The 12,522-nt window shown below is 44.6% G+C and overlaps 1 protein-coding gene across 2 annotated transcripts; it reads right to left on the reverse strand.

The window, feature by feature from the left end:
- Positions 1–391: 391 nt before the first annotated feature.
- Positions 392–11,860, reverse strand: LOC140701277 (uncharacterized). 2 transcript variants are annotated; one of them, XM_072989057.2, is made up of 5 exons: positions 8,106–11,860; positions 6,936–7,020; positions 6,564–6,690; positions 5,342–5,446; positions 392–2,288 (listed from the first exon to the last, which is right to left on the reverse strand). In XM_072989057.2, exons 2-5 carry the CDS (start codon positions 7,008–7,010, stop codon positions 559–561), a joined length of 2,037 nt encoding a protein of 678 aa, XP_072845158.2. In that variant the 5' UTR covers positions 7,011–7,020; positions 8,106–11,860; the 3' UTR covers positions 392–558. The 2 variants fall into 2 exon arrangements, with proteins under 2 accessions (XP_072845158.2, XP_078244775.1); XM_078388649.1 differs by having other exon boundaries at positions 6,504–6,690.
- Positions 11,861–12,522: the final 662 nt, after the last annotated feature.

Below are 12,522 nucleotides of genomic sequence, written 5' to 3' on the forward strand. Positions count from 1 at the left end.
TTTCTCATTTCCAGAGCTTGGAAGTTTCTTATTGCAGTAGTCCCCAACTTTTTTGGAACCGCAGACCGTTTGGGAGGTGGGCTCCATGCGCGGGGGCACCCCCACACTCGCGAATGGGTGTGTTGCACAAGTGTGCAAGTGTGTTACCCCCTGCGCATACACATGAATGCAACACACTCTCCCATGAGCACGACATGCCAAGTGGGCGTCCGTGCAGGGTGTGTGTGTGAAGATCTGTCTCCACAGCCCAGTCCTGGGTAGCCCACGGACCGGCACCGGGCCGCAGACTGGGGGTTGGGGACCCCTTTCTAACTGGACTACGAAATCCTACAACCAGCACAGTACTGGCCATGTTAGGTTGGGCGATTCTGGGAAAAATACTCTGAAATTCTTTGTTACAACAAGTTTTGCTTATTTATACGTTGACACAGGATTTACAGGCCATCCATAAGCAGATATTTGTCAGAGAGGTAATATGTTACTCGTTTTGAGATTTACATTTTTTTTTCAAAGCCGGTCTCACCTGCACATTTCCCATGTTAAACTATGCTCCATTTTCTACACTACGGGGAAAGGCTTGGTCCATTCATAATACATCTCATCCACATGGGTTCTCTCATGACTGATGAGAGCAGACGTCGAAGGAAAACAGTCCCCACACATTAAACAGGTATAAGGCTTATCCTCCGTGCAGGTCCTCTGGTGTCTTGCAAGGTCTGTACCGCGAATGAAGCACTTCTGGCATTTCAAGCATCTGTGGGTTCTCTCTGTTGGGTGAATCCTCTTGTGTTTGGCTAAAGGCAAGGCATCTGCAAAACACTTCCCACACAGCAAACATTTGTAGGGTTTCTCTCCCGTGTGGACTCTCTGATGTCTCATAAAATGCGATTTATCCGCAAAACGTTTCCCACACTCCAAGCAGTCGTAGGTCCGATCTCCCGTGTGAACCCTCCGATGTTTGGAAAATGATGAAGGTTCAGAAAAAGTCTTCCCACACGCCAAGCATTTGTAGGGTCTCTCTCCTGTGTGGACGCGCATGTGTTTAGCCAACGTTGAGGAATCCCCATAACACTTCCCGCATTCCAAGCATTGATACGGTTTCTCCCCAGTGTGGACTCTCTCGTGTATAGCAAAAGCTGAGGAATCCGCAAAACATTTCCCACAATGGAAACATTTATACGGTTTCTCTCCCGAGTGGACTCTCTCATGCCGTGTGACATGTGCTTTTGCTGCAAAGCATTTCCCACACTTCAAGCATTGGTAGGGTTTCTCTCTGGTGTGGACTCTCTGGTGTCTCACAAAGTTGGACCTGTTCGCAAGACACTTCCCACACTCCAGGCACTTAAAAGGTTTCTTTTCTGCATGGACCTTTCGGTGTCTCAGAAAAGGTAGTTTCCGAGGGAAACACTTCCCACACTCCAAGCATTTATAAATGGTCTCTGATGTATGAACTCTCTGGTGTCTTGCAAAGGTTGAGGGATCTGCAAAACATTTCTCACACACCAAGCATTTGTAGGGTCTTTCTCCTGTGTGAACCCTCCTGTGTATTGCAAAGGATGTGGCGTAAGCGAAACATTTCCCACACTCCAAGCATCTATAGGGTTTCTCTCCTGTGTGGACCCTCTGGTGCTTCATGAAGATGGAAGGCTGAGCAAAGCTCTTTCCACAATCCAAACATTTGTAGAGTTTTAGTCCTGTGTGGGTTTTCTGGTGGTCTCGGAGAGACGATTGCTGACGAAAGTGTTTCCCACAGTCCAAGCATTTATGGCGCTTCTGTCCTGTATGGATAGACTGATGGTCCATGAGAGATGACTTCTGACTGAAACATCTCCCACACTCATAGCACTTATATGGGAGCGTCCCAGTGTGGAATCTCAGATGAACCATCAGATGTGATTTCCAAGCAAAACACTTCCCGCATTCCAAGCATTTACAGGGTTTCTCCCCTGTGTGGATCCTCCTATGGCTCATGAGATTGGATTTAGTCGTGCAACGCTTCCCACACTCTAAACACTTGTATGGCTTCTCTCCTGTGTGAACTCTCTGGTGGATCACAAATTTAGACTGCTGAGCAAAGCATTTCCCACATTCCAAGCATCTATAGGACTTCTTTTCTGCATGGACTCTCTGGTGGTTCATGAGATGAGATTTTTGAGTAAACCATCGTTCACACTGCAAGCACTGAAACGGCTCCTCTCTGGTGCAGACTGCCTGGCAGTTGGGAGGACTTGGTCTTTTTGCAAGATGCCCCTCTGAGATTATGATTAAGTGTTGTTTCCTGCATCCATCTTTGGGAGAAAAAAGCAAACAGAGGAGAAGAAAAAGATACTTCAGAGAATGACAAAGAAAACAAACCCAGGAAGGAGCCTCAAAGGGAAAACCAAGTTGTTAAGACTTTGGCAATAGATTATGTATGTATGTATGTATGTATGTATGTATGTATGTATGTATGTATGTATGTATGTATGTATGTATGTATGTATGTATGTATGTATGTACGTACGTACGTACAGTGATGCCTCGCATAGCGAGGTTAATCCGTTCCGGGTTAACCTTCGCTATGTGAAAACTTTGCTAAGCGGAAAGTAAAAAGCCATTGGAACGCATTAAACATCATTTAATGCGTTCCAAATTGGCTGAAAACTCACCGTTTAGCGAAGTTTCCTGGGTCCGGCAGCCATTTTTGCGCCCTCGGTAAGTGAGGGGAGGGCGCGAAAATGCTGCGCGCGGCCATTTCGGGCGTCCAACGGCCATTTTGGAGCCGCCGAACAGCTGATTTTCGGGCGTCACAAAGCGAAGATCAGTAAGCGAAACGCTTACCGATCTTCGCTATGCGAGTTTCACCCATTGGGGCCGACCCTATGCCTCCGCATTAGCGATCCCAGAAAAGGGATTGCTATGCGGATTCGTCGTTATACGGTGCGCTCGTTAAGTGAGGCACCACTGTATGTATGTATGTATGTATGTATGTATGTATGTATGTATGTATGTATGTATGTATGTATGTATGTATGTATGTATGCATGCATGTATGTATGTATGCATGCATGCATGCACGCACGTATATATTTCATTAGCTTTATAAATCACCCCATTAGTGCAATGCACTATTCTGGGAGGTTCACAAGTAAAATAACAAAGCAATAACACGTGTGAGACTATAAAAACATAAAACCATCAGAACAGCAATGATACGAAGGCACTTTATAAGAGTGAAAGCGGAGATGCAGCATCAGGCAGAGTTGTTATGGAAGGCGTTCTAGAAGAACAGTATTTTAAGCTGCCTTCTGAAGGTTAGCAGGGAGGGGGCCAGGCACAGCTCCACAGGCAGCTGCTTACACAGAGTCGGTGCCACTGCAAAAAAGGCCCGGCTCCTTGCAGAAGACCTCTGGGCCTCCCATGGAGTGCCGACACAGAGGAGCATAGCCAGGAAGGCTCTGGTGGATTTGGGGCAGAGGACATTGTGGAGAGACACTCCGACAAGTAGCGTGGTCCCAAACCATGAACGGCTTTGTACATGAGCATCAAAACCAGGAACCTAATCCAGGACAAAACAGGTAACCAATGAAGCTGAGCCAAAACTTGGGAGTGACGTGATCAAATCTGCTCACACCAGCCACCAGTCTGGCTGCTGCATTCTGGACCCACTGTAAGTACTGAGACTTTCTATCAACATCTGCCTCTCTCATTTCCACAGCTTTGAGAAGTTACTTATTTGGAATACAATTCCCAGAATCCCACAGCCAGGACAAGCACTGACCCTGTTGGCTGAGAAATTCTAGGAATAATGGCTATGCTCATCTCATTCCCTTCCCCTGCCCCCGAACTCACTGCAAAATGTAAACGCAACCTTCTTATGAGCTAAGTGTTTTACTGTGATGATGACTTGAAAGACACAACTCTGCAGCCAAGGTTGCATTCTGGAGGAGAGGAGAGAGTTATGGATGTTGGAAGGCAGTGAAATTTCTAAATCATAGTGAAAGAAATTGGTGAACATATGGAACGGAAGCAAGCCATGGTTTTGTTAATAGCAAAGGGCTGGCAGGGGAAAGAAAATATGATGCTCTATCAGGAGAATCTATCTGTGAAGATTCTCAGTCATCCAGGTGAGGTTATCTGGAAGCTGAGTCATGGCAACTGGACTTCTCATTAGGTTGAAAGATTTCATGACTCATCCAAGTAGCTTCAGACTGAAGCAGCTATTTGGATGAGTCACAAAATGTTTCAACCTAGTAAGAAGTCCAGTTGCCATGACTCAGCTTCCAGATACAGTGGTACCTCGACTTACAAATTTAATCCATATTGGAATTAAGTTCATACATTGAAAAGTTCATACGTCGAGGCAAACTTTTCCACTAGAATGCATTGAAAACCATTTAATCCATATCTGCTGTTTTCCGTTTGTTGAGGTCGAGGCGCTGTTCATAGGTAGAGGCACTAGTTCCCATAGGAACTAATGCAAAGCCGGTTAATCCGTATCTACCACTAGGGGGTTAATTTTTTTATTTTTTTCCTCTTTTGACCTAAGGTGAACTTAGGTCAAAAAAAGGGCAGGAAAGTTTTTTTTCCTTTTTTTCGGTTCGTAAGTCGAGGCCCCGTTCACAAGTCGAAGCAACTTTTTGTGACCGGAGCCGTTCATAACTCTTTCGTTCACAAGTAGGGATGTTCTTAAGTCGAGGTTCCACTGTATCTCAGGAGAAATAAGATCTGACAGGTAACAATGGATCACCAAGATGGAGATGATTATTTTCAAATAAGCAAAATGAAAGTGATGCAGGGGAAAAACAGCCAAGGAACACGGCTTTAAATGGGTAAATGAGAACAGAGAAAAATAAAGAAAAATTCAAAGACAACAGAGCTGAGGTTGAAAGACAGAAAATGAAAGTGAAAAAGAGTCGAGGAGGGGGGGGAGTACAATTACAAGGTCCCTTACATGGGGCAGCAGGCATGAACTTTAGCCACCTTTAGAATTCTTATTGAGAAAGGAGATAAACATCTTGGAATGAACAAATATTAAATGAAGATCAGCAGGCCAGGCCAATGCTTTGCATAAAATAAGATGCTGCCGCATAACACACTCCAGAATCCTTTGTAGTAGTCAGGTGCTGGATGATTAGCATGTATAGATGTTTCAAAATAGGAGTCTATGCGAAACGGATTCCCTCAAAGGTCCAAAAATCACTAAGCTCAGGTGGATCCACACAAACAAGGCTAAGAAATGTAAAATCTGCAGGACAGCCCTTCCTTCTGGCATTTGAAGGAAGTGACAGAACCCTAAGAAGGGAGGCCTCATTTCAGGAGAACCGGGATCAGAATTTCAAGAAATCAGCCCCATCCTCACCTGCGCTGGAGTGCTCCCTTTCATCCAAGACCTCAGAATTTGGTACCCAGGGTTCCTCCCCTTGTTCCATCCGGGAGAGAAACTGAGGCTTGAGGACAGGAATTCCTTGGCCAGGGAAAAAAAGAAAAGAAAATGTGGAATTTTAAGATGTTGTTGTTACCATGGTCTGCCTCACAACTTGTTTTGGTTTGGGAAGCCGAAGGCAACTCCCCACTCCATCACAGACAGCTTGCTGGGAGTCACCTCCCTGCTCCATGAAAAGGGCAGTCTTGCTACCATTCGATTCTAGAGGGAGAGCCTCTCAATAAACTACCCTTCCCATGGAGCAGTGAGGTGACTAATAACAAGTGGATGGAAGTAATCAAGATCTTCAGTGAATGGATATTAATTTGTTGTTTTGTCGTTAAGTCGTGTCTGACTTTTTGTGACCTCGTGGACCAGAGCACGCCAGGCCCTCCTGTCTTCCGCTGCCTCCCGGAGTTCGGTCAAATTCATGTTGGTCGCTTCGATGACACTGTCCAGCCATTTCATCCTCTGTCGTCCCCTTCTCCTCTTGCCTTCACTTTTTCCCAACATCAGTGTCTTTTTGAGGGAGTCTTCTCTTCTTATGAGATGGCCAAAGTACTGGAGCCTCAGCTTCAGGACCTGTCCTTCCAGTGAGCACTCAGGGTTCATTTCCTTCAGAATGGATAGGTTTGTTCTCTTTGCCAGTCCAGGGGGCTCTCAAGAGCCTCCTCCAGCACCACAATTCAAAAGCATCAGATATAATATTATATCTGCAGATATAATAATGATGAGTTCTTACTGAGAAGCAGCAATAGTCAGAATATTATCAATATTTCCAGGCTATTAGGAAATGAGAAACTGGTCAGCATCCTATGGATTTATTTATTTATTTGATTTATACCCCGCCCATCTGGCCTATAAGACCACTCTAGGCAGCTATATGTATGTAATGCTTACATACATAAGCATTATATAGATAAGCATTATGTTACATACTACCAAGACATACGTAAATCACGTACGTCTTGGTAGTAAACTGCTATTGCTAATGAGACACTGGTTGTACTTCTGGGCCCATCCTCGGTTGTGCGGTTGGGTACACAACAAGGAATACAGCCAGCACCTCACTCACAAGCATCCATTTGCTAAGACTTACACAGTTTCCTGTACTCAAGCTTAAGCTGGCTGCAGAATTCTGGCCACTGATGCCCCTTACCCAAGGAGACCACATTGCCATAATTCTCCACCATGACCTCCCGGTACAAGGCCCTTTGCTCTGGGTCCAGCAGAGTCCACTGGTTCTCCGTGAAATAGACGGCCACATCTTCAAAAGTCACAAGGTCCTGCAAGAAAAGAGAGATCTTATCGGAAGCTCCACAGGGGTAGGAACTGTTTCTAAAGCTCAGTCGTAGCTGGAGAACATTAAACTGTCCGATCAGAGGAAAAGACACTTTTTTTTTTTTACAATTTCTAGCTGAAAGAAAGGAGGAGAGTGGCGCTTTTTGTTTTCTGGCTGTTTCCAGCTCCTTGCTTTCCCTCTCTTCACATCAATGATCCCTCCCCATCTGCTTCCAGAGGCTCTCCTTACCTGTCCTGGCTCTACTGCAGCCCCTTGCCTTCCCCTGAAAGGAAAATACAATTGCAGTAGTGACTTGGATGCCATTCTTCCCAGTCTGGAATCAAGGATAAAAGCAAAGGGTGAGTATTTCTGAATACATACAGGTTTTCAATATTACACCCTCAAAACACAAGGTACTGAAAACAGGACTCCATACAAAGGGAAGAAGAGGCTAACCTCTCCACAGTCTTGGCAATTAGGAATAAGAAACCTGCCTTATGGCAAGTGGGAACCTTGTTTTGTGTATCTTCCATACATAGCATGTGACCTATTTGATGTTGCAAATGGCAGTGACTTGCCGAGAAAACCAGAACTGCCACAACCTTTCTCCCCAATAATGGTAGCTTCCTACTCAAAGAGCATCTTCCCTCTGGGGAAGGACCTAAAGGAGACATTCCCCCCCCCCCACAACTCGACATGGAATTGGGTGTTCTTCCTTTGCCTATATTGGTACACCCTGCAAATTATCTGGTTTCCATTAGTCTTCCCCAGTTTGGTGCTCCCCAACTCTCATCATGCCCTGGACAGCATGGCTCTGAAGGCTGGGGACGATGGGAGTTTTAGTCCCACACACCAGACGGAAATCAGGATGCGGAAGGCTGCTTTAAAAGCCACCCTGGTGATGCAGTGGAAATTTTTAAAAAGCAGGCTATACTTAGTGGGTTAATCTATTTATTTATTTATTTTATTTAATGTATATGCCGCCCACACTACCCAAAGGTCTCTGGACGAGTATGCCCCATGTTCAAATAATGATATCACACCCAGACATGTTATCATCACAGTATAGTCTGTGGCTCAATGTATTAAAAAGGGAGAAAGGGTATAGAGGACGGACATTTAATGGCTGCTCATATTAGGGCTCCTTTTCTTAACATTAGTAATAATGAGTCTTTTTTTTCCCTACAAAGACAAATCAGGTTTTAAAAAAACTCTTCCCAACTTCTTGGCATTTCAAACATTCATACCGGGTTTTTCTTCTACCTTTTCTCCTCCTTCTTTGACTCCCTTCTCCAAAATATATATTAAAAAGGAGGCATAGAGCGGGAGGGCAGCCTTAAGCAAACGCATGAAAAGCCAAATTCTAGGAAATCCCCCCCCTTTTTAAATTCCAGAGAACATTGTTGACCCTGCACTTACCTGCATGTGCCAATGGCGGAGGGGGTTTAACAGCTGCCCCAGGAAGCAGCTTCTTTCTCCACCAAGTCCCGAACTAGCCACCGCTGCCTCTGGACTGCTGCACTAAAGCTACGCCCACGATCTTTTTTTTTTTGGTTCAGCCAATCACGCAGCTCCGTGGCGGCCCGTCTTCCCCATTTCAGCCAATCAAACTTGGGGATGGTCCAGACCAGGTACAGAAAGCCCCAAGGGTTGTTGGGAAATGTAGTTCCGTCCTTTCCCAGCTTTCTCCCTAGGCGTCTTGCTTTACGAGGTTTTATATGAGACGCGAGGTCGTTTCTTCTGATGACCCCCCCCCCTCTCTCTCTCTGGACAGCCGACTGGTTGCATTAAAAGGAGGGGGGGGTTTGGAAAGGACCATTTTGATCCATCGCAGGGGGGACGCGACGTTTCCCGGAATTATGGTACATAGAGAAGGTTAGGAAAAGATGGACTTTGTAGATGAGGGGCAGGTAAAGGGCGCAGGACCGAATGAAGGTGAATTGCAATGGCGGTGGCGCCTTCCTTATTTGGACTCGCTTATCTGTAGATCCCTTCATCTGCGAGGGATCGATCCCAGGTCCCCTCGCCAGCAGATCCTGGAAAACTACGATTATAGCGAATTCTGCTTTAATAGGGAACACTACACATAGATAGCATAGTCTCTGCCTCCCGCCAGTGGCCAGCAATGGTAATCACATGGTGGAATTCATCTCTCTAAGCAAACATTATACAGTACTACTGTACACAGCATAGTTTCTGGCTCTCTCTCGTGGCCAATTCTGGGAACTTCGTCTTTAGAAATATATATTTCTAGGATTTTTCTTTTAACGGAGACTGGCGAAACGTCAGGAAGAACAACCTTCAGAACTCGGACAAAGAACCCAAAAAAACCCACAACAACCATCGTTCTCGTGTACTATTTATCAGTCCCAATATCACCATGTTTGCCTTTCAGGTTTTACTTCCATTTGCCTCTACGCATCTCTGCAAGAGTGGATTTTCAACACTTCAGATCGAAACAATGGCAAGAAAGAGACTGAAGTTTGAGAATGACACGAGGTTGGCTTGAGGTTGGCTTTGATAAATACTCATCCACAAATTTTGCACCTAGTTGCCCACATGCAAGTACAGCCATCACATTACCCATTAGCTTAGAATGCTAGTCTGAAAAAATCTATTTTAATGTTTTCTTTACTTCACTAAAAATGCTTTTTATGTAACTGTGTCGCGGTGTGTGTGTGTGCTGGTGGTGTTTATTATAAAAGGGGACCACAACTTCAAAAAAAGGTTGGAAAACACTGGATTGTACTTACTGATGCACATAAATTTTTGTTTTGGACTACAACTCCTTGGATTTTGTAGGTAGGCTTGTCAGTGCCTGTGCTGACTGGGTTGTCATGGGGGTTCTGATCCAAAAACACAAATCTGCACATCATTAATAGATATACTGTACATTGATCAGCCGTAACATTAAAACTACCTGCCTAATATCATGTACAAGGTCCCCCCCCCTTGTGGTGCCAGAACACCATCCAATGCACTCCGATGCATGAACTTGCACTGGAAGTGTCACAAATAGACTACTGTAATGCTTTTTACATGGGCTTCCCTTGGGGCTGATGCGGAAGCTGCAGTAGGTCCAGAATATGGAGGGATTCCAAATGAGAGACTGGGTCTCAGGATGTAAAAAAAGACGTGATAAACTTTGTTGTTTAAAAAGCTCAGCATGTTTTGGCGAACGGCCTTCTTCGGGAACTTAACATCGAAATAGAAATATATTATTAGTCTCTAAACAGCAAGATTTCTTGCCCTTACTTTAGTCCTGCCCCGACTGTCTTGCTGTCCTTGACTTAGCTTCCAGGTGTGTATGAATGCATACCACTCTTCTGGGGGATTTGTTCTTGTGATTACCAGTCGGAGCTGACAAACTTTTACAACTGTGATATGTACCAAAAATGTTGCTATCAATCCATATGGGAAGATCATGTTGTGTGCCTCTTATACTATATTATTGGCAGTTCTCCCTTGCTTGCTGTTTATAGACTAATTTATTTCTATTTTTATGTCAAGCTCCTGAAGAAGGCCACTTGCTGAAATGGATCGACCTTTTTTTAACAAGGATAATGTTTATCACGTCTTTTTTTTTTAACATCCTGAGACCCAGTCACTCCATTGGAATTCTGCCACTGGTAGAGATATCAATTCCCTGTTTTCTGCTTTATCCAGAATATGCTGGCCAGGTTAGTGGGTACAGTTGGTAGACACCAACATGGGTAGAGTTGGTAGATACCAATGTATCTCCTCAACTGTGGCCGCATTGCACTGGTTGCCTGTTTGCTTCCACACTGACTTCAAGGTGATGGTTCTAACATATGAAGTCCTAAACAGTTTGGGACCTCGGTACCTTCCGGCAAGAACTGCCCATCCTACTCATTCATCCCAGGCGGGATGTCTAAGAGAGACCCAAAGAGACAAGACTAGGACTCGGAACTTCTCAGTGGTTACACCTAGACTCTGGAATCAACTACTTCCAGACGTCTGCCTTGCCCCCTCACTGATAACTTTTAAGAAATCATTAACAACCCACTTGTTTAGCCAGGCATTTCTATCAATGGAAACACACGGAAAAGTTCAGCCACTGAATCTATCGTGCAGTCCTTTAAAACATCTAATGGTTAATTATGTAATAGTTTAATTATAGCTTTTATTTTATGATGTTTCTATGTTGATTTTATTTTACCTGTAGTCTTGCCTTATTGTTTGATTATGTTGTGAACCACCCACAGTAGCCTTGGCTAGACGGGTGGTATATAAATAAAAGAAAATGAAATAAAAATTAGAACAAAATATTCCACCAAAGGTGCAACTTCTTTTCACTGTCACAGTTTATCAGTGTTACAGCAGTTATGCCTCTCCTACCATTTAGTGATAAGGTAAAGGTAAAGGTTCCCCTTGACAATTTTTGTCCAGTCGTGTTCGACTCTAGGGGGCGGTGCTCATCCCCGTTTCCAAGTCATAGAGCCAGCGTTTTGTCCGAAGACAATATTCCGTGGTCACATGGCCAGTGCGACTTAGACACGGAACGCTGTTACCTTCCCACCGAGGTGGTCCCTATTTATCTACTTGCATTTGCATGCTTTCGAACCGCTAGGTTGGCGGGAGCTGGGACAAGCGACGGGCGCTCACTCCGTCACGTGGATTTGATCTTACGACTGCTTGGTCTTCTGACCCTGCAGCATAGGCTTCTGCGGTTTAGCCCGCAGCGCCACCACGTCCCCCCCATTTAGTGATAACAGTTTGAAATAGTGGAGGATTCCACTTGACATCTTCATATCATGATCACTCAATTTATCTGCTGATCAGGAGCAAACTCATCAGTTCCTTGATTCTGCGCCTACGCCCACCTACATAAGCTACTCTTCGGCATGTTGAACCCCAGGGATTTAGCCTAGTCAGTTTAAAATTATGTCCATAAGACAGTGTGGGGTTTTCCAGCTGAGGTTTTTGTTCCACCCTTCCTCTGAATCATCCACAGACTTCTACAGGAAATTCAAGTGACAGCTTTTCCATCTGTAACTCTCCTAGGCTCTTCCATTCCTTATCCTATCTTCAGAAAGCATGTTTAAGAAAGAAAAAAAACTCAATAGCTGCATGATGCCTTTTGGATATGATTGACTGATTGATTAAGGGTGTTCTGCTATTAAAGATCTGCAGTAATAAAACCACCACACCCTCCTTTTCAATTGTCCAACTGAAAGTACAAAATGTGTAACAGCAAACCTCCACTTTCCATCAGTTTATTGGCTTCTGTTAATATCTGTGTCTTGTAAAAACATTTACACTTAACACTCCACGTCTATGGATTTGTCCCTTGTAGTAGTATTATTTCTAAAAAGAAGGGAGTGAGGGGGGAGCACCATGGGTCATCTGTCTGAAACAGAGTGCATTGCTGTTATTATGTGCCATCAAGTCATGTCTGACCTAGGGTGATCCTATAAATTAATGACTTTGAGAAGATCCTACAATTAACAGCATTGCTTGGGTTTTGAAACCTCAAGGCTGTGACTTCCTTTATTAAGCTAGTCCATCGATATGTTAGCATCTTAAAAAGCAGAGACATCACCTTGCCAACAAAAGTCCGCATAGCCAAAGCTATGGTTTTCCCTGTAGTGATATACGGAAGTGAGTGCTGGACCATAAAGAAGCTGAGGCTCCAATACTGTGGCCATCTCATGAGAAGAGAAGACTCCCTGGAAAAGACCCTGATATTGGGAAAGTGTGAAGGCAAGAGGAGAAGGGGACGACAGAGGATGAGATGGTTGGACAGTGTCACCGAAGCGACCAACATGAATTTGACCCAACTCTGGGAGGCAGTGGAAGACAGGAGAGCCTGGCG

Source organism: Pogona vitticeps, chromosome 2 (genome assembly GCF_051106095.1).
Source record: "Pogona vitticeps strain Pit_001003342236 chromosome 2, PviZW2.1, whole genome shotgun sequence".
NCBI lineage: Eukaryota > Metazoa > Chordata > Lepidosauria > Squamata > Agamidae > Pogona > Pogona vitticeps.